Source organism: Petaurus breviceps, unplaced genomic scaffold, assembly GCF_028583685.1.
Source record: "Petaurus breviceps papuanus isolate PSGF00001 unplaced genomic scaffold, PetGlider_PUasm1.0 37, whole genome shotgun sequence".
In the NCBI taxonomy this organism is placed as follows: Eukaryota; Metazoa; Chordata; class Mammalia; order Diprotodontia; family Petauridae; genus Petaurus; species Petaurus breviceps.
In genome coordinates, this window is record NW_027186296.1 from 102716857 (window position 1) to 102740536 (window position 23680).

The window sequence follows — 23680 nt, forward strand, 5'->3', positions numbered from 1 at the left end:
TGGAAAAATAAGGCTCAGGGATTAAGTAATTTACAGACTGCTCCGGAATCTCATTTGATTATGGTGTATTATCAGCTTATTCAAAAAAAGATCTAGGGAGTCTGAGTGGATAGCCAGTTTAACAGGAGTCAGCAGTGAGATATGAAAACCAGGAAAACTAATGTGATCTCACAATAACCTATAAGAGGAATAGTGCCCTTCAAAAAGAAAGTCAATGGGGGCTGGCTGTGGGAAAGCTCAAAGGGCAACATTTAAAAAATGAAACCAAGAAATCTCTGACAGCACCAGAAGTTATTGGTTAACAAACCCAACAGAGCCTTTTGGCATCCTTTCATTGTACTCAGATCATTAGCTCATCAAGGAGAAAGATCAAAGTAAACACTAGACAAGAAGAAAGGAGAGAAATGACAGCTTGTTGTGTACAATTATAGCAGCTCCCATTTGTTGCATTTTAAAGAACCAGAGCCTAGAACTAGAAATGATGAGAATGAAGTTAACTCTCATTTTCTTATATTTTGTCTGATGCAAAACAATAACAGTACTGAAAAAGTACTGAAAAGATCTTGATGAGAAATCCTTGCTAAAGGGAAAGATTGGCAGCTAAGTATGACCACATTTTAGAGCACAAGCTGGTAAGCTGACAAAAAGATGCTCAGAATGGATTTGTCACATATGACAGTCAACCAAAATCTACATTTTAACTATTTAAAATAAAATGATTGGTTAAATAAACCCCAGATTCATTATATGCTTCCTCCTGGCTCCACCCCTCAGTAGAGTAGGTGACAGGCCTGCCATGGGCTGTAGGTGAGGGTCATTCATGATCCAAGCTAAAGCTTCTCATTGCCAGAAGCAAAGAGAATCTTCAACAAGAAGATTCCTACTTGGAAAAGAATTGGAAATTGAAAGAATGCACATCAATTGAGGAATGGCTGAACAAGTTGTGGTATATTATTGTGATGGAATACTATTATGCTATAAGAAAGGATAACTATACCCTTTGCCTTCTCATTGGATAGGGGAGGGCTGAGAGGGAGAAAGAAAATCTAGAACTCAAAATTTAAAAATGAAAGAATGTTAAAAATAAGTAAGCATTTTAAAATGTGAAAAAAATGATGATGGAGATGGTTTCAGAAAAACCAGGAAGACTTACATGAACTGATATAAAGTGAAGTGAGAAGAACCAGGAGAACATTATACACAGTAACAGAAATGTCATAATGATGGTCAACTGTGAAATACCTAGCTAGCTACTCTTATCAATACAGTGAACCAAGACAATTCTGAAGAACTCGTGATGAAAAATGCTATCCACTTTCAGAAAGAAAACTGATAAACTGAGTGCAAACTGAAGTATCATTTTTCACTTTATTTTTCTTGTTTTTTTTTTGCCACATTACTGATATGGAAAATATTTGACAGGATTTCACACATATAATTACTATGTTGATTGTCTTCTCATGGGTGGGGGAGGAGCTTGAGAGAAGGAGAAAACTGGGTCCTTAATTTTTTTTTAAAAAGGACTGTTAAAAATAAATAATAAAGCTCTAAAAAATTTAAAACAAAAGAAAAAGTTTTCTACTTAGGGAGGCCCAGAAACATCAGAATATTTGTGCAAAGCCAGAATTGGTTGCTAGGGATACGAAGGGCTGTATTGAAGGACCAGAGGGAAAAGGTAGTATCTGGATCTGAAAGAGGAATTTGCTACCAGGATCAGGCACAATTTAAGTAGCAAGTCAGAAAAGCCAGTCTGGGGGTCATGCTGAAAGGTTTAATACTATAGGATAGAAGAGAGGTTCTGGGGCTGCATAATACTCATGCAATTTGCAGCACTTGGGTTCTGGGCATATATACATACATGTTTTATGTCCAGTCTAATGAGGCCAACAACCTTCCCTTCTAGTTTCCATTAAATCAGTCTCTGCAGGATGGTAAATGCTGCCATCCATAGAAACATGACTCTATGGTAAAAGTCATCTTTAAACAGAGGGGTCTACTTATCCTCTAACAGCCACAGACCAAGCATCACTTCATAATGAAACATTTATTATTCAGTCTTTGTGGGTGCGAACACTCATCTTCCACCTTAAAAAGGCATAAACCTGGAAAAGACACCCACCTGACCTCTGCCCTTTAAAGCTAACAAATAGAATCTTTGTTGAATGAAATGGCACCACGCATTTTGTACTCTGACACTGGTGCAGCTGCAGGTAATCCATCAGTTATGTTTAAGAAGCCAGCTGTGTCTTGGTTTTTCCTAATACAGTACTGCATATTGTACTTTGACAATGCCTTTGTTGGCAGAGAACCCCACACAGACTACAGCTACTGGTTTATACTGATGCTTGACAAGAAAGGCAATTTTACAAATCAGATGGAGATTTGCATTTTTCCTTATGCATTGGCTAGTTATGACCTAATGGGAAGAGCCCTGGAATGGGCTTGAAGAGGCTCTGCCACACTAGCTGAGCAAGTCTTTTGGATACTTATTTCATGACCTTGAGAGAGACATTAAAGTTTCTTGAGCTTTAGTCTCATCTGTTAAATGGTTGGACTCAGTGACCCCTGAGGTGCCTTTGACCTTTAGATCTGTGGCGTTCTTTGGGCTCTGGACAAACTATCCCCACCTATAAAATATGGATTGTAATATTTGTTCTACCTTCCTCACTGAGGTGATAAAACAATTGGATGAGACAATCATGTAAAATGCTCTATAAACTGTAAAGTACTATCATCATCTCTAATTTTTTTGCACATAGCTGTCTGCATGCTGTCTCTCCCATCAGGCTGTAAGCCTCTGGAGAGCAGGAACTGATTCTGCTTTTTTTTTAGTGCTTTGAATAGTGGGTTCCTGGAACATAGAAGGCACTTAATAAATGCTGATTGACTGAGTGTCAAACATTAAGCAAAGATGTCACTTACCAGGTAATGGACAACCTAGAATTTCCAGTCTCAAGCAGATGCTCCCATTATCAAACCATGACCTAGGATTTATGCGGATATAACGGGCCACCACTGGAACCGGAAGCTCATTTAGGACTGGGATTTCTTTCTCACTGTTTCCTTCAAATATCTATTTGAGAACAAAGGTGAAATTTATGGTTTTGATGAGGAATAGATAGATTGTCAATTAAAGAGATCAGCTTTTTCTCCACAGTTTTCTACTAGGTATCATATGAAATAGTCCGGTCATGGTGATCCCATTTTCCTTTCATCATTAATCAAATATATCGTCTGTGTAAGGAATTATGTAGGCACTGGGATAGGACAACTAGGTGGCACAGTAGATAGAGTCCTAGGCCTGGTGTCAAGAAGGCTTATCCTCCTGAGCTCAAACCTGGCCTCAGATACTCATTAGCTGTGTGACCTTGGGCAAGTCACTTAATTCCATTTCCCTCAGTTTCTTCATTTGTAAAATGAGCTAGAGAAGGCAATGGCAAATCACTCTAGTATCTTTTCCAAGAAAACCCCAAATGGGGTCATGAAGAATTTTATATGACTTAAGTAACTGAACAACAGAGGCACTGGGACACAAAACAAAAAGGAAATATTTCTTTCCCTCGAGGAGCTTACATTCTACTGAGGATACAACACACACATAAATGAGCATAATATAAGGACTATTGCAGACAGGGAGAGTATCAACACTCGGTAAGAGTAGGGAAGGTTCCACAGAGAGGGTGACACCTGAGAGCTGAGCTTTGAAGAAAGAAATGCATTCTGAAATGAGGAACGACTGTGTTTCAGGCTTGGGGAATGACTTGTGCTAAAGAATAAAACCAGAATATGGGTGCCCAGACTCAAAGAATAGTCATCAATCATTCAATGTCAAAATGGTGGACAGTCCCTGGCAAAATACTGGAGGAATTTGTGTTTGACCTTGTGCTATTTAACATTTTTATCAATGACTTGGATAGAAGCAAAAGATAGTTTCTCATAAAAGTTACAAGTGGCACAAAGTGGGGAGAGATAGTGAATGATAGTTTTTAAAATGAACTAATACGTTAAATTAAAAGGAATAAATGTAAAATCTTGCACTTTGTAACAAAAATCAAATTCACAGCTTTGACATTGAAGAGGTGTGGATAGACAGTAGGTGTCTGGAGAACAACCTGAGGGTCTGAGTGACTGAACACTCACTATGAATCAGCAGGGTAATTGGAAGCATAGAAAGTTCATGTGTTCCTTGGTTGAATTGAGAGGGACATAACTTCCAGGAAAAAGGAGGTGGTAGTCCCATTGCATCCTACCCTAACTATACAGATTTCCTCTGGAATGTTGTGTTCAGTTTTAGGTACCACAATTTAAGAAGGACATTGATAAACTGGAAAGGGCCAAGAGGAAGGCAACCAGGAGGATGAAGGGTCTTGATCAGGTGTCACATGGGGATTGACTAAAGGGGCTGGGGATACTTAGCCTGTAGAACACTGAGGTGAGAGATGGGGATAGGGAAGTGATCATTGTCTTCCAGTACTTGAAGGGCTGTCATGAGAAAGAGGGACTAAGCTTATTCCATTGGAGCACTGAATCAGGAGTGAAGTTGAAAAGAACACATTTTAGGCTTGAAGTAAGAAAGCACTTCCTACCATACAGACCTTTTAAAAAATGGAATGAGTTCCCTCAAGGGTCAATAGGTTTCCTCTCCTTGGGAATCTTCAGTCAGAAGCTGGTTGATCACTTGTCAACTATGATAGATTGGGAATTCCTTTTGTGTGGGGGTAGGACTAGATGGTCATTTGAGATACCTTCTAACTCTCACATATGATTCTGAGTACTGAGTTCAAGGAACAAATACAACTGAGTTTAGCTGAAACACAGAGATCATGAAGGAGAGCTGTATGAAATGAGGGTAGGAATGCAGCTGAGAGCCAGGTCATGGAAGAACTTAAATGTCAGATAAAGGGGTTCCTATCATTTATTGGTAATTATATGTGAGAGATATTGATTAAGGCATTCAGCATCCAATAATCATTTATTAATTGTTTACAGAAGGCACTCTTCTAGCCATAGCGATCAAAGGAGTAAGAAGATTAGCCTAGAGTATAAAACAAATGCTAAAATCTATAAAGGAAATTGGAACATTGTAAAAACTTAGGAGAGGTTTTGGGAAAAGCATAATGAGTTCATAGAAAGGCAAGCTCACTTCCAGTTAAAAAGTGGCTATGGAGGGAGGTGGGAATTACATTCTAAGAGGAGACAATATGATGCAGTGGTAACTGACTTGGACTGGATTTCAGTTCCATCTCTACCAGGGACTTCCTCAGAGGCACTAAACAGGTCATTTATCTCTCTGAGTCTCAGTTTCTTCACCAGGAAATGGAAAGGTTGAAGCAGATTCGTGTCTCTTATACTGGAGCCCTTGGACTTAAAAAAAAAATACTGTGATAAAAGTATTTAAATAAAATTGGTTTCCTTTGTACTTTTGTGTATTTTATTTCATTAATTTAAAGACTTTTTAAGAAGGTGTTCATAGGCTTCAGCAGACACCTGAAAGGGTTCATGACATAAAAACATTAAGAATCTTTAAGTTAGATGATTACTGAGGTTTATTTCATTAATTTCTTAACCATGAAGCCATTTCCCAACGCACTTTTCACTGTCCAGTGTTTAGCACAGCGCCTGTCAAATAGTAAACACTTTAAAAATGTTTACTGACTGACTGATTCTCCTCTCCTATGCCCACCTTTAAGCTCAAATCATTAAGAATCAATGTATATAATGACTTGGTTTGAAGGATCTTGCAGTGTTCGTTATAGAATTTCTCTATTTCTCCAACTCTGTAATCAAAAGTGTCACATATGCTCTAACAATCTTCTCCGTGGCAACCTCCCATTTAGCCTCTCATGATACTGTCAGTTGAGATGACCAAATGGTCCTTGAGAGTTCAGGTTTCCTATATGCCATAATAAAGCATTGGAGCGAGGACTTTGCATAGGGATTTAAGAAATGTTCTTTGGGGACGATTCCTGTGAAAGAATCTTTGATATGGGGTACTCCTGATTCATCAGGGCATAGATTGGCTTCCACTCTTCAACTTAATCATTTCAAGAGAGGTACCTAGGATACAGAGGGCTTAAGTTAACTTTCCAGCATCACAGTGCTAGTATGTGCCAAACAGAAGGCTTAAACCTAGGTCTTCCTAATTGCAATTAGGCAACTGGCGGTTCTCTATCCACTGGGCCAAATTGCCTCTTGAATTCAAAAGATATAGGTGAGAACTTCAGGACAAAATGAAAATTTCAGTGTAATGGAATGTTATGATCAGGGCAAGGCCTTCAGTTAGATGCAAAATCACTCAAGTCAAAAAGTATTTATTGAGCACCCATAATACACACAGAGCATAAAATGATACCTTGGATGATAGGAAAGGAAACCAGAGACATGGGTTAGGGTTAGGGGGAATGAAGGAATTAGAACCAACCACAGCTGTCTAGAGATAGGTGTAAATAAGCCACTGCTAGCAGAGGAATAAATAATATAGTTAAGAGGTAGATTTCCAGAGTGGACACACCGCCACAGTCCTGAAATAAGGGAAGAACATATACATGCACACATACATACATACACACACATATATGCACATGCACAGTCAGCCTGAATTACAAAAGTTGGTACTAAAAGGCACTTTTAAACTACTAAAGGAAAAGATAAATATGAAAACTCATTTGTAGTAACATTTTCCACTGTGTTGTGTAATTAAATTCCACAGTAGTGGATAACTTTGGAGTGAGTTTCATTGTTGAGGAAACGAGCATGAAAATTTCAAAGACCAGTGAAAATTCCTAAGGACTGTGAACCAGAACCTAACTGTGTATAATAATCCACTATTGCCTTCATTTTTGAATGAAATATAAGAGAATCATCACATTAATAAATAGATTGTACAAAAGGCATAGCCTGTCCATTATGTGGCTACAGATAACACATTTTGTAAATTCACTAGTCATCATTTAATTTATATATGTATACACACATATATAACATATATTTATCTATCTATAGATCTCTACATCTATATATTACACATATAGATGTATATCCATTTAAGAACTTTTTTGATTGAGTACTATGGAGCAATGGAAAGGATGTTCAACTGGGAATCAGGACACCTAAGTTCTAAGCATTGGTTCTTCCATTAACCAGATGTATGACCTTGGGCAAATTTCTTCCCCTCTCCAACCATCATTTCAATTTTCTCATCTATAAAATGGTGGAATGAAGAGGAATAGCAGGAGATGATCCCTAACATCACTAAAGGTTTTGAGTAGAGGTCTGATAATCACTTGCCAAATCTCTATTGTTCTAGTCATGTCAACAATAATTGATACTTACCATATCTCCTGATCCATTCTTTACAGTGATCCAAGTATGACTGTCGTTGCTTACCATCACCTTGTAAGATGTCACCCAATCACTCCTAAGCAGGAAGCAAAAGTGAACTGGTGTTTGTATATGTGCTTAAAAAACACAGCAGTGCATATGAACAACATGAGATCCTTTTTTTGGTGATAAAACAATCTACACAACCTGTGTTACAAATTGATCTGATAGTCTGATATGGAGAAATGCTTGTATGATATAATAAAGCAGAGCTGATCACATCATAAAAAGAATTGCCTGAGTTGCAAAAATGAGCATGATTCTTTCCATCATGGTCACAATCCCCAGCCTTTCTTTCCCCTCCCCTAAGAGACTGGGTGCATATAATAACCACAGACTAGAGGCATCACTTCCTCAGCCCTTTTGAAAGTTCACTAAAGGGAAAATCAGGCTAACAATTCTCCTGCCAGGATATGTGGAACAGGAAAATTCCCAGAATTCTTATGTTCAAGCAGTCCATTTCCTCTCACTGCCTCCTCTGCTATCATTTATATATGTAATGAGGTAAAGGAGCATTATTTTCTACAATTAGCTTTTAATGTATTAGAGATAATCAACAATCCAACAATCCTTCAATATTTTTGGGTTCTGTTTGGGGTGGTTGCTTGGTCCAGATCCATGACTTCATCTTCACACCAGAATTCCCACCATGCAATTTCCCTCCATCAATACAATTCAGTCATGTGGAGTCTTAAAGAGCTAGTTCCTGATGACAAACAGAAATTCATTAATGGGAGGATTTGAATCTAGCTCTTCCTCACTCAAAGGTGGCTCTCTAGCCATTAGTCAACATGGACTTTCTTACATATGTTACAGTATTTGAAACACCATTTTCACATACAGCAATTATGGTTGTTTGGTCATTCAGTGACCCTTCATGACTTTATTATGACATTTTCTTTGCAAAGATACTGGAGTGATGTGCTTTTTCCTTCTCCAGTGGATTAAGGCAAGTGTCTTGCCCAAGGTCACATAATAAGTGCCTGAGGCCATGTTTGAACTCAGGTTTTCCTGAATCCAATACAGGTAGATGGCTCAGTGAACAGAGTACTGGGCCTAGAGTCAGGAAGACCTAAGTTCAAATTCAGCCTCAGATATTAAAACAGGTGGCCTTGGGCAAGTCACTTAACCTCTGTTTGCCTAGAATCTGGAAGACCTGAATTCAAATCTGGCCTCAGATACTCACTACCTGTCTGATTAGCCAAATTACTTAACTTCTGTTTGTCTTAATCCACTGGAGAAGGAAATGGCAAACCACTCTAATACCTTTGCCAAGAAGATCCTATACTAGGTCACAAAGAATCAAAGAGTTAGACACGAGTGAATAATAACACTCCACAATTGTGCTTCCTGTCTCCAGGACCAGCACTTCATCCAGCCTCTAGTGCCTTTATCTAGAAGTCTCTAGAGCAATTACTCCATTCCCTAAAATCTAGAAACAACCCAAATGAGGATTCTTGTTTGCAATATGAATCGATACTGCCTGGTAAAATTTATTTGGAAAAATTAATGAATTATATTAAACCTAATTCATGGCAAGTGGTTCTCCAAGGCCCAGACAAGGCCTGGACAACGTGGCAGCAAGTTGATCCACCAAACACAAGGGTCATTACCAGGCCTCTCACCAAAGGGCTCGGATCTGTTGGAGCTGGTCAAGGGACAAATGCAGGGCCCACAGCAGTGGCAGCAGCTACTCCTGGGACTATCAAACCCACAGCCTGGAAATTTAAAAAGTACCTATCTGAACTTCCAGGGACCAGGAAGGCAGAGTGAACCCTGGCTGCTCCAATCCTCCCCCCAACCCTGAAAGCACAGAAATTATTGCCTCAGAGCACAATTTTAAATAGTCAAGTCTTGGGAGTCCTAGGGGAAGGGCATGGCTAAGGCCCTGCTTCAAAATGGGTAAAAAACAGATTGCAAAGACAAAGACTCTAGAATACTATCATTGTGAGTGGTAGGAACCAAATTCAGGAGACAGCATTGACTCCACACCCACAGCTGAAACCTCAAAGACAATATGAACTGGTTTCAAGCCCAGAAAGCATTCTTAGAAGAACTCAAGAAGAACTTTGAAAACCAAATTAGAGAGGTAGAAGATAAAATGACTAATTCTTTTAAAATCAAAATTGAAAAGTAGAAAAACATTTCAATGAAGAAAGCAGCTCCTTAAAAAGAAAAATGTGTGAACTAAAAATGAAATCTGAATATATGGAAAAGGAGCTTCAAAAACTAACTGAGGAAAATAATTCATGAAAAATTAGAATCAACCAAATTGAAGCTAATGACTCTATGAGGCACCAAGAATCAGTCAAACAAAACATCAAGAATGAAAAATTAGAAAAAAGAGGTAAAATATCTCAATGGAAAAATAACTGACCTAGAAAACAGATCCAGGAGAGATAATCTGAGAATTATTGGTCTACCAGAAATTCATGATGAAAAAATGAGCCTGGACAACATCTTCCAATAGCTCATCAAGGAAAACTGCCCAGAGATCCTAGAACCAGAGGATTCTAGGATATCTAGGATATATTTATTATTTAAAATAGATATCAAAAGAATCCACCAGACATTTCCTGAAAGAGATCCCAAATTGAACCCTACACAAAACATTGTAGCCAAATTCCAGAACTATCAGGAAAAGGAGAAAAATACTATAAGCAGCCAGAAAGAAAAAAAAATCAGATATAGCTGAACTACAGTGATCTTCACAAGATCTGGCAGCTTCTACATTGAAAGACTGGAGGGACTGGAATATGATATTTTGCAAGGCAAAGGAGCTTGAGTTACAAGGAATGATCAGCTATCCAGTGAAACTGAGCATAATCTTTCAGGCAAGCAGATGGTCATTCAATGATATAAGGGACTTCCAGACCTTCCTGATGAAAAAGCCAGAGCTCAATGGAAAATGCAAATTACAAGACTCAAGGGAGACATAGAAAGGTAAATAGGGAAAAACACACACATAATTTGTTATTTAATAAGAGCTAATTGTTTACATCACTATATGGGAAGCTGATACCTGTTAATATTGAGAATTCTATACTTATCATATTTAAAAGGGATATAGATAAATAGAGAATGTGGGTATAAATTTTAAAAAATGATGATAAAAAAACCTTATTAAAGGCTACAAAGGGACTGTAATGGAAGAAGAGGAAAGAATAAAGCAGAAAAGGGTAAACTATGCCACAAAAAGAGCCATAAAAACATTATAGTAGAGGGAAAGAAGGGAGGGAGATGAACACTATATGAGCCTTGCACCTCAGTGGTGTAAAGGAGGGAATAACATAATCAGTTAAGTATAGGATGCTATAGGGAAGAGACAACCTATCATAATAGAGGGAAAGAGGGGAGGGAGAGGAGCATTGAAAGAGATTTATTTTTGTAGATCTTGGTTCCTCAAGGAAGAAATAACATACTACATTAAGTATAAAAATCTATCATACTCTACAGGCAGTAGGAGGGGGAGGGGCTAAGAAAAGATGGGGGTGGTTAGAAAGGAGGGAAGAAGTAGTAAGGGGGAAGGGTAAAAAAAGGGAGGGGTCTGATAAGGAGGGAATACTGAGGAAGGTGGCAGTCAAAAGGAAAACTCTTAAGGAGGGGAAGGCAGATGGGGGAAAATAAAAGCATAAACAGGGGAAGGAATAGGATGGAGGGAAAGAGACAGATAGTAATCATAACTGTGCACATGAATGGGATGAACTCTCCCATAAAACAGAGGCAAAAAGCAGAAAGGATAAAAAAAAAACTATAATGCTACAATATGCTGTTTAAAAGAAACACATTCTAAACAAGGGGATACACATAGGGTAATGGTAAAAGGCTAGAGTAAAATATATTATGCCTCAGCTAAAGCAAAAAAAAAAGCAGGGGTAGCAATCTTTATCTCAGACAAAGCAAAAATAGATCTAATTAAAAGAGATAAGGAAGGAAACTAGATCCTGATAAAAGGCACCATTAAAAATGAAGCAATATCATGACAAAACATTTATGCACCAAGTGGTATAGCATCCAAACTCCTAAAGGAGAAGTTAAGGGAGTTAGAGGAAGAAATAGATATCAAAACTATACTAGTAGAGGACTTAAATCTCCCCCTCTTTGAACTTGATAAATCTACCTCAAAATAAACAAGAAAGAAGTTAAGGAGGTAAATAGAATCTTAGAGAAGATAGATATGGTAGACCTCTGGAGAAAATTGAATGGGAATAAAAAGGAATATACCTTATTCTCAGTGGTACATGGCACATATACAAAAATTGACCATGTACTAGGGTATAAAAACCTCACAATTCAGTGCAGAAAAGCAGAAATATTAAATGCATCCTTCTCAGATAATGATGCAATAAAATTATACATAATAAAGAACCATGGAAGGATAGACTAAAAACAAATTGGAAACTAAATAACTTAATCTTAAAGAATGAGTGGGTCAAACAAGAAATTACAGAAACAATCAGTAACTTCATTCAAGAAAATGACAGTAATGAGAAAACATATGAAAACTTGTGGGATGCAGCAAAAGCAGTTCTTAGGGAAAGTTTTATATCCCTGAATGCATACATAAATAAAATAGAGAAAATGGAGGTCAATAAATTGGGTATGCAACTGAAAAAGCTAGAAAAAAAAACAAATTGAAAATCCCTAATTAAATACTAAATTAGAAATAATTAAAAACAAAGGAGAGATTAACAAAATTAAATTTAAGAAAACTATTGAATTAAAAAATAAAACTAAGAGCTGGTATTATGAAAAAACACAATAAAATGATAGACCTTTATTCAATATAAAAAAAGAAGAGAACCAAATTATGAGTATTAAAAATGAAAAGGGTGAATCTACCTCCAATGAAGAGGAAATTAAAACAATAATTAGGAATTATTTTGCAAAATTGTATGCACATAAATTTTACAATCTTAGTGAAATGGATGAATATTTACAAAAATATAAATTGCCCAGATTAACTGAAGAAGTAAACTACTTAAATAACCCCATCTCAGAAAAAGAAATTGAACAAACCATCAATGAACTCCCTAGGAAAAAATCTCCAGGGCCAGACGGATGAACTAGTGAATTCTACCAAATATTTAAAGAACAATTGATTCCAATACTTTACAAACTATTCAGGAAAATTGGAGAAGGAATCCTACAAAATTCTTTTTATGATACAAATATGGTACTGATACCTAAATTAGGAAGAGACAAAACAGAGAAAAGAAAATTATAGATCAATTTTCCTCATAAATATAGATGCAAATATTTTAAATAAAATGTTAGCAAAAAGACTACAGCAACTCATCACGAGAATAATATACTTTGACCAGGTAGGATATATTCCAGGAATGCAAGGGTGGTTCAATATCAGGAAATCGATCGGTATAATTGACCACATCAATAACAAAACTAGCAGAAACCATATGATTATCTCAATAGATGTAAAAAAGACTTTTGACAAAATACAACAGCGATTCCTATTAAAAACACTAGAAATATAGGAATAAATGGAGTCTTCCTTAAAATAATAAGTAGCATCTACCTAAAACCATCAACAAGTATTATATGTAAAATGGGGATAACCTAGAGGCATTTCCAATAAGAAAAGGGGTGAAACAAGGATGTCCATTATCACACCTCTTATTCAATCGGGTACTAGAAAGTTAGCAGTAGCAATAAGAGAAGAAAAAGAAATTGAAGAAATCAAATTGAGGCAAAGAAGAGACTAAGCTATCACTCTTTGCAGATATGATCATATACTTAGAGAATCCTAGAGAATCAAGTAAAAAACTACTTGAGATAATAAGTAAATTTGGCAAAGTTTCAGAATATAAAATAAACCCACGTAAGTCCTCAGCATTCCTATATATATCTCTAACGAAATCCAACAGCAAGAGATAGAAAGAGAAATTCCATTTAAAGTTACTGTAGCCATTAAAAATATTTGGGGATCTATCTGCCAAAACAAACCCTGGACCTATATTAACACAATTACAAAACACTTTTCACACAAATAAAGTCATATCTAACTAATTGGAAAAAACATCAGTTGCTCATGGCTGGGTCGAGATAATATAATATAAATGACAATTTTACCTAAATTAAACTACATATTTAGTGCCATACCAATCAATCTACAAAAAAAATTACTTTATAGAGCTAGAAAAAATAATAGCAAAATTCATTAGGAAGAGCAAAAGGTCCAGAATATCAAGGCAATTAATGAAAAGAAATGCTAGAGAAGGTGGCCTAGCAATATCAGATTTTAATCTGTATTATAAAGTAGCAGTCATCAAAACTACTTGGTACTAGCTGAGGAATAGAGTAGTGGATCAGTGGAGTAGATTGGGCACATGAGACACAGCAGTCAATCACTATAGTAATCTACTGTTTGATAAACACAAAGACTCCGGTTTTTGGGATAAGAATGCACTATTTGACAAAAATTGCTGGGAAAAAAGGAACATAGTATGGCAGAAATTGGGCATAGACCAATATCTAACCCTGTACACCAAAATAAAGTTGAAATGCATGCACGATCTAGGTATAAAGGCTGATACTGTAAGCAATATGGGAGAGCAAGGAATAGTTTACCTGTCAGATCAATGGAGAGGGGAAGATTTTATGATGAAACAAGAGTTAGAGAGCATTATAAAGTGCAAAATGGATAATTTTGATTAAATTAAATTGAAAAGTTTATGTACAAATAAATCCAATGTAACCAAGATGAAAAGGGAAGTAGAAAATTGGGAAAGAATTTTTACAACCAATGTCTCTGATAAAGTCCTCTTTTCTAAAATATACAAAGAAATGAGTCAAATCTATAAGAATACGAGCCACTCCCCAATTGATAAATGGTCAAAGGATATGAACAGGCAGTTCTCAGAATATGAAATTAAATATATCTATAAGCATATGAAAAATGCTCTAAATCACTATTTATTAGAGAAATGAAAATCAAAACAACTCTGTGGTACCACTTCTCACTGGCCAGATTGGCTAAGATGACAGAACAGGAAAATTATAAATGCTGGAGAGGATGTGAAAAAATTGGAACACTAATGCACTGCTGGTGGAGTTGTGAACTGATCCACCCATTCTGGAGAGCAATATGGAACTATGTCCAAAGGGCTATAAATAAGTGCATATCCTTTGACCCAGCAATACCACTTCTAGGGTTATATCCCAAAGAGATCAGAGAAGTGGGAGGAGGACCCATATGTGCAAAAATATTTATAGCAGCTCTTTTTGTGGTGGCAAGGAATTGGAAATCAAGGGGATGCCCATCAATTGGGGAATGGCTAAACAAGTTGTGGTATATGAATTTAATGGAATACTACTGTGTTACAAGAAATGAGGAGCAGACAGACTTCATAATAACCTGGAGAGTCTTCTATAAGTTGATGCTGAGTGAGAAGAGCAGAACCAAGAGAAATCTGTACACAATAACAGACACAACCTATGTGTGATAACTGACTTCAATAGACTGGGCTCCTCTCAGCAATTTAAGGTTATGAGACAATTCCAAAAGACTCATGATTGAAAGAGACATCCACATCCAGAGAAAGAGCCGGGGAGTCTGAATGCAGATTGAAACAAACTTCTTACTCCGTTTCTATTTCTTGTTTTGTTTTGTTTCCTCTTTCCCACTGATCATTCCATCAGTTATAATCCTTCTTTACAACCTGAATAATGATTAATGTGAAGATATTTGTAGATCCTATATTTGAGTGCATGCCACCATGGCGGGGGGGGGGGGGAGGGAGGGAGAAAAAACTTGAAACTCAAGGGACTATGGAACTGAATGTTGTAAACTAAAAGTAAATAAACAAATTGAGTTTAAAAAAATAAAAATAAAGTTAAAATCTAATTTATTCAACAACAGAGTTATGAAGAACCTGAGGTTGTAAAATGATTTGGGGGATTATGATTGCTTCATGTGGGTGTTCTGGAGATGGAGAGGGAAGTATTACTTACTAAAAGCCAAAATCTATAAATATAACAGATTCCTCATCTTAGGATCACAAGAAAATTATTTACTAGTAGTAAGCATTCCTTCTAAGTGACACCATGCCTGCATTTCCTAATTTGATACTAATTCCTCAGATGGACTTTGGATCATTTATAACAACCAGAACTGTCTAAAAATTAAGTGTTCTTAAAAATAGTGAGCTGTATATCACTGGAAGATTTGAGGAGAGACTGAATTATCACTTGCCAAGGATATAGCAGAAGCATTTCATGTGTAAGAGGAAGTTGGAACAGATGACCTGTAAGGGAATGGCAACTCTATGATCCTATAATTGTCAGTCATAATTACCTTTTGGGACCTTGGTTGCCTTATCTGTGAAACGAGAAGCTTGAATTATCTGATTGCTAAGTTTCTTTTAGCATCTTTAGCATTTTGTTTTCTATGATTCATAGAACCAATTTCAATGGTTCTAGAGCTAAGTTATGTTTAATAAAACTACTATCTTTGTATTATAAAATTACACCAAACCCAAACAACAAACTAATGCCAATCTTCAGAGAACCTCCAAGTGGCATGCCAGCAAGCTCATTTCACTACGCTCATTTCATTACGCTCATAACTGTTTGTTGTGACAATGGCTGTCTCTTCCCTTAACAGTTCTAAATTCTATGTTAAATAAAGTTAGGAGTAATCATGTAAAGTTCATTCTTAGTCCTCAAAAACATAAGTATAAGCAGCAAAAAGAAGGAAACATTTTAGAGAAAAGACCAAAAGAACTTCCTCTAAATCTTGGGTACCAAATCAACAATTTCCTTTCCAATATTTAAGTGATTTTTGAAAAATGTGGACCCAATAAAAAGCAAGTTTATCTTTAATGGTCTTTTTCCTTAGAACACTGCAGAAACACAGGTTGTTTCATTTTATTGTTTTTTAGTCATTTTCAGTCATGCCTGACTCTTGGTGAACTCTTTTGGGATTTTCTTGGTAAAAATACTGGAATAATTTGCCATTTCCTTCTCCAACTCATTTTATCGATGAGGAAACTGAGGCAGAGTTAAAGACTTGTCCAGGGATACAGAACTAGTAAATGTGTCAGACTGGATTTACTCAGTTCTTCCTGATTCCAGTCCCAACACTCAATCCACTGTACCACCTAAGGGATTTAAATAACATATTTTTTTCTTCAATTCCATGTAAAAAACAATTTTAACATTCTTTTAAAAAAACGAGTTCCAAATAATCTTCCTTCTTCCCCTCACCTCTCATTGAGAAGGCAAGCAGTTTGATATAGGATATACAAGTTCAGTCATGCAAAACATATCAGTCATATTGTGGAAGAAAACACAGACCAAAAAACCCAAAACAATAAAAACTTTAAAAACTATGCTACGATCTGTTTTCATACTCTACCAGTTCTTTCACTGGTGGTAGATAGCATTTCTCATCATAAGTCTTCTGGGAATTGTCTTGGATTATTATATTGGTGAGAATTGCTAAATCATTTACAGTTGATTGTTGTGTAATATTGCTAATCTAAGGGATTTTACACACACCCAAAGACCTTTCTGTACCCCATTGGTAGCAAAGTTATCACACAATATTTTCCTTGTATGAACTCTCTGAAATGCAATTGGACTTACTCAATTTCCTTCCTTCCTTCCTTCCTTCCTTCCTTCCTTCCCTCCTTCCCTCTCTCTCTCTCTCTCTCTCTCTTTCTTTCTTTCAGCAATTGGGGTTAACTAACTTGCTCAAGGTTACACGGCAGGTGTTTCTGGGTGGGTGCTAAGTGTCTGAGCCCGGATTCAATCCCCAGGTCATCCAGACACTAGGGCCGGTGCTCTTACTCGCTGTGCTACCTGGCCGCTCCTCAATGAATTTCATATAGAACTGTTTGGTTGGTTACACACACGCATACACATACACACACAACGTTAAAATATAGTTCCAAAACACTGCAAATTTGAACTGGTAACGAACTTGGGTACTCTAATATAGATGTATCTCTTTCATATAGGTATTATGTTCAAAAATTACTAAGCAGGCAGATTTCTTATTTCTTACTATAGGTGTGTGGCTTCCTTTTATTGACTCTAATGTTTTAATAGATCCATTGGGATGATCCCTCCACTGGTATAAAACACACTGCCTACCTTTTGTGATTCCTTTGTTATATCTTTACATAAATCCTTCATGAAGGAGTCATCCAATACACTGGAGACTTTTTTTGCTCTGTTACTCTTCATATTTTGTGAATACCAGGCAGCATTTAGATTGTCTTTCTATTGTCCCTCACTCTTGGCTTGTCATAAGATCAATTCTTTCTCTGCTCATTCATGTCTTTTGATGATACCTTTTTTTTGGCAAATGTTATAATTAGTTATGTGCTTCAAACTTCCTGTGCCTATAATTTGTGTATCCAGTATAAAGAATTTACTTTTAGGGACACAAAGAATGCCTGTGTGAGAATATATGGCTCCAACAATGCCCCCCAAAATAGGCAATTTGGAAAAATGAAAAAAAAAACCAAAACAACCTGGATTTGAAACTTGATGACCTTCTTTTGGATCCCAGATTTTCCATTTATTACCCTTGTTTACTAGATGTCCTCCTTTTTTGCTTTTCTTCAACTATACAATGTGGGTGTTGGTTTAGATGCCTCCTAAGGTCCATGGTGATTCTAAATCTATGATCCTTATAGCAGGGCTTTGCAGCCTTTCTAAATCACTATTATTTTTTTTTCTTTTTTTGGAGGGGAGCAAGGCAGGGAAATTAGCGTTAAGTGACTTGCCCAAGGTCACAAAGTTAGTAAGTGTTAAGTGTCTGAAGTCTGATTTGAACTCAGGTCCTCCTGACTCCAGGGCCCGTGCTCTATTCAATGCACCACCTAGCTGCCCCACATTACAGCCTTTCAAATGCTATGTATCAAAGTTCTGAGTTCTTGTATTAATGCTTAGTAAAGTTGACTACAATCTCATTATTGAAATCCCACCCCTTACAGAAGAGATCAACTAAAAAGCGACTAGCAGAGTCAGAACAAAAGAGGCATCTTGGGAAAAGAAGGTATAGGCTTGATAGAGGTTAATACCCAAGAAACCATACTAAGTCATCTCAGAGCTCAGCAGGTAACCAAGTCCAAGGGGACAAGATTGGAGGGATAAAATGGAGGGTCTAATGCTATAGTGTTTTACATAGATTCAGGAAGAACATGTTATACAAGGGAACAGTAAGTGTTGAGGGGATGATCATTTAATCTCATAAAACTTCTCATACGATGCTCTTCAAAGACAGTGGTATATTACTCTGCTTCTTCTTGGCTTCACTGCACTAGTACTGCCATGGACCTCCGCACTTATCCACATAGAAACCCTCAATGCCTGGATCTAGCATCAGGGCTAGTCTTCTGAGGGGCTAGTGGAGCTCAGCTGAAAACCTTCAGTATTACATTAGCTTGGCAGACTGATCCCCAAGGGCTCTAGTTTATTACCAAAGCAAGATGAAAGTCTAAGTCATTCATTTTATTCTTTTCATGGTCTGGGGTTATTCTGGCCTTAAATTGTTTTTTTTCCCAAAGGGTATGATTATTGCTGTCAGAAGGAATATGGGAGGAAGGAACATGCCAAAACGGGCTAATGAGAAAAAGAACGAGCTATCCTGGTGTCTTGTAACTCTGCCTTAGTCCCATTGGGCTGGACTCTATTATCTAACTTTCCATATGCTGGATATGGCCACATACAGTGAATAATGCTTCTAAGTGGGATGTCCACATATTTCATATAAGATGTTGCCTGGATTAGAGTGCCTTATTGGTTAAGATCCATGGCTACCAAAGTATGATGATAACACTACTGGTATTCAACAAATCTACTCATTCAAAGTCATCATCAGTTGAAGCAGTGAAATAGCGAATCTATTACACATCAGAACTTATTAAATAAGCTTTAGTTCTCTTCTCTTTTTGAATAACTAGACTGTAGACCCATCCTATTGAATTTTCTACACTTCCAATGGTCTTTTGTGGTCCTACAGTATCCAGTTAGTAAGTTGGACTCTTTGTTCTATGGCAAGATAAATAATTTCTATTACATGTGCAAACTTAGCCAAAGTACATCTCTAGGTTTCAGTTTATTCATCCATAAAATTGGGATATTGAATCGTCTGCATGGAGACCCTTAACATCAATTATCCCACTGTGCCCACAAGTTTCTGTTCTGCTCTATTCATGACAACATGCCCATTATGACTTCTCTCTGCCATATCCACTGACAAGAATAATTTAGGTATGTTGATTACCCCCAGGTGGGTCACTAAGGCTAGAAGTACTTGCAAATGAAGAAAATCTGGAGTTTCTTTGCATTGGGCATTGGGATTGCTCTGTCATAGATAATAATGAAAGCAATTATTGTCTGAGAGGTCAACATAAAATCTTCCACACTTTCAGAATATTCCACACACAAAAATGCTGAAAATTATCCTCATTTCTAACTCTTACATTAGACATACCTATTGGAATTAGTGTGTGCCCTGCTAAGAATGACTTATCCAGTCATAAGACTATTTCTTTAGCTCCTAATATACAAAGATTTGAGATCTACAGCATGGTTTAATGGCTTCTTCAGTTCACTAATGAACATTGTTTATACAGACACAGATGGACAAGACACACATACTCATTCAAGTTTAATTTGGTATGATTGACAGTTTCTCCTGAAAAGTAATGTCATTGAGGTAAAGAGCTTTTGTGACCAACTCTAAGTTGAAGTACATTAATAAGAGTGAGATGCCACACCATGGATGGTTTGTAGTTCCAACCACATCACAGTCTTCTTTCTCAATTGGAGACAGTTTTCTTATAATGGAAAGAATACTAAATTTAGAATCTGAAGACCTAGGCTTCAGTCCTGGCTCGGCCACTTCCTAAGTAAACGGTCATACAAATCACTCAACTTCCTGGAGCTGCAGTTTCCTCATTCATCAAGAATAGATGAGATTTTTTAAAAAGCATTTAATAAGCACTCACCATGTGCCAAATACTGTGCTGAATCCTGGGGACACAAATAAAAGAGCCCTTGGGAAGCTTATGCTTTGGTTTTTGGTGATACATAAAGAATCACATAAAGGATAAGAGCAGGATCCCTGTCTACATCACCACATTGTTAAAGGGCTTAAAGGAAATGCTAGATGTGAAGAATGGAAATTATTATAGCTATTATTATTATTGCAAGCATACACAATTTCACTTTAGTATCCTCTCATATGGTCATTCAAAGAGTTAGGTTAAAAAGTTTACTACAAAGACTTTGATGAAGACCTCTAGTATCTTTGAGCCTTTCCTATATAAAGTTTTTCAGAAGACTCAGAGAAAGGAAACCTATTAAGGGAGAATGTCATATATATATATATATATATATATATATGGGGGTATATATGTTTATACATATATACATACATGCATGTGTGTATGCATATATGCATACATATATACACTCACATATATTACCATATATACACATAGGTGTGTGTATATATACATATATTTGCATGGAAATAATTTATGGTAAGGCACAGCTAAGTGGCACAGTGAATAGTGCTGGGAATGAAGTCAGGGAGACTCATTTTCCTGAGTTCAAATCTGGTCTTAGAAACTTACTAGCTGTGTTAACCTGTTTAACTCAGCTTCCACATCCATAAAATGAGCTGGACAAGGAAATGGAAAACCATTCCAACATTATTTTACAAGAAAACCCCACAAAGGGTCACCAACAGTCAGACACAACTGAAACAACTCAACAACAAGAAACAGTAACACAACACATTTAGAAAGGTCATTTCCTGATATATTTCCATTTCCCTATATGCCCCTACTCCATTTTGTCTCCTTTAAAACAACAACGTTTTTAAGGCTTATCTAAGAAAAACAAATCTTAGAATCAGAGACTGTTGGAGGTAAAGGAGCCTTAATCCTATATTCCAACCTTCTTATTTCATAGGTGGGAAAGCTGAAGTCCAATGTGATTTGGCCAAGGTTACATTATTGGCAGAACCTAACGGAGAAGCACCTTTGTCCTTTTCAGACCAGGCAAGGAGTATCCCATTAAAGAAATAGTCGCTGGTTGAGGTGGTAATGAGAAGATATGGTCAATTTCATTTGTTTTTCTCCTCATACCACACTCTCAGCTCTCTGTCTGTCTCTGTCTCTCTGTCTCTGTCTGTCTGTCTGTCTCTCTCTCCTACTTTGCATTTGTTAGAAGTACAATAGTGTCCTTGCATGCTCTTATTAGATCTGCAATCGTCTAAGGCGTAGGTTTTGTGTCTTGGACCTAGTTGGTAGTTGAAACCTATGGACCCTTTGTCGAAATAATGTTTTCAAATGCATAAGATAAGATACAAAAGACAATCAGAGTTTATTGAGAACAAAGATGCCATTTTTTTAATCCAGATTCAAGGATGACCTTAAATCTATCTAAACCATACTTTGGAGAAATTCAGCTGGTGCTACAGACCAACCTGATTCCAGTTCCAGATCAAAGGAGCCTAAAGCAACAAATCTCAATCTCTAAAAGAAAAGAGACCCTATATGAACCCACTACCTTTCAGTTAGTGCAAATAATGTCCTTCTCCTTCCCTATCTCTTATAAATGCACAAAGCCTTCATTAAGTATTAAAAAGGAATTTTTAAACCTAGAAGAACAAACACATAGTAAAAAATATTGGTACATGTAGATTCTAATTCTAACAAAAAAACTTTTGGATATGTATGTAATATTAGGTAATTTTTTAATTAACAGTTGAGAATAATGAACATCCTCAAACAATTCTCCTTCAAAACTATGATGTGTTTGTGATGTCATCAATGTAGGTAACTGTCTTCACTTGGCACAAATTTATATCCATCCATGCCTTTCCCAAAGTAATTCCCCAAAACCTTGATTTGGTTACATTTCCTAAAGCAAGAAGTATAAAGTGGAGGAGAGGGGTGGGTGGGTGTAGATATGCATCCATTGACAGGGAAGAAGATGGTTAAGGTGAAAAAGAAAGGTCCCAAAATTGAAGTTGAAGCTGAGTGCCTTAGTTCCTTCTGGGCATGGTCTCTGAAGGTCACACCTGCATTTGTAAAATGAGGACAATCATTTTGCCTGCCTTTTTGGTATAGCTGTTGTGAGGACCAAATAAGATAATGTAAGCAAAGCATTAAGGACTTATATAAATGATGATAATTATCCTTATTTTAATGGGAAACACAAAGGCAATAATTACGGATGCTGTAGCAGAGAGAATAGGAACACATAATGGACACTGCCCTTATAAGAGCCATGAGAGAAGGGGAAGGCTTTTTATTAACATCCACTAATACATAGAAGCCTCATTAGGGATTTCATCTTTCCTCTTCAGTTTGTATGTAAGGAGTAGGAGAATCTTTTGAATGTCAAAGTACAGGGAGCCAAGATCAGTACTAAAAATTGACAAATATTTACCTGCTAAACACACATAAACATGCATGTATGTAAACATATATACATAGGCACATGTATATTCACACATAAACATATACTATATATGTATATAAATATATACATTACATATTGAAAAATGTGCATATACATATGCATGTATGCATTGTATGTACAGATTGCTTTAAAGGGGGCAATTAAGGATGAACTGGGTAAGTTTAGGTTTTGTCTGAGTCTCTTCCTAAGAGTTCTCAGTACTCACTTCAGGAGCCTACACTTAGGGAGTATAAGAGGTACCCAAGGAAGGGCAAGAGTTCAGTGACCATTTGGACTACTTAGCTTGGTTCTCTTCCATGACTATAGACAATTGCTGGCTGTTTCTCAAATGATTGTCTTTTATCAAAAGAGGTCTGGTCAAGAGTAACTATGCAAACTCAAGAAAGCAAAACAAGAGAAAGAAAACTAGATCAATTTCCTTAATGAATATTGATGCAAAATTTTTAAATAAAATACTAGCAAGGAGATTACAGCAATATATCACATAGATCATACATTATGAGCAGGTGGGATTTATACCAGGAATGCAGAGCTGGTTCAATATTAGGAAAACTATCAGCATAATTGACCATATCAATAGATGCAGAAAAAAAACTTTGAGAAAATACAACACTCATTCCTATTAAAAACATCAGAAAGCAAAAGAATCAACAGAACCTTTCTTAAAATGATAAACAGTATTTATCTAAAATTAAGAGCAAGCATTATATGTAAGGGGGATAAACTTGAAGTCTTCCCAATAAGATCAGGAGTGAATCAAGGATGTCCATTATCACCACTATTATTCAAAATCGTACTAGAAATGCTAGTTATAGCAATTAACCAAGAA

General features: G+C 36.6%; 1 protein-coding gene across 1 annotated transcript in view; it reads right to left on the minus strand.

Moving 5' to 3' along the window:
* Positions 1-23680, minus strand: part of CPXM2 (carboxypeptidase X, M14 family member 2) — a 261915-nt gene that overhangs the window by 100426 nt on the left and 137809 nt on the right. The window contains exons 5-6 of the mRNA XM_069099170.1: positions 7333-7417; positions 2923-3073 (exon numbers count right to left, since the gene is read on the minus strand). Coding sequence (XP_068955271.1) covers positions 2923-3073; positions 7333-7417 — 236 coding nt within the window. The remainder of the gene's footprint in view (positions 1-2922; positions 3074-7332; positions 7418-23680) is intronic.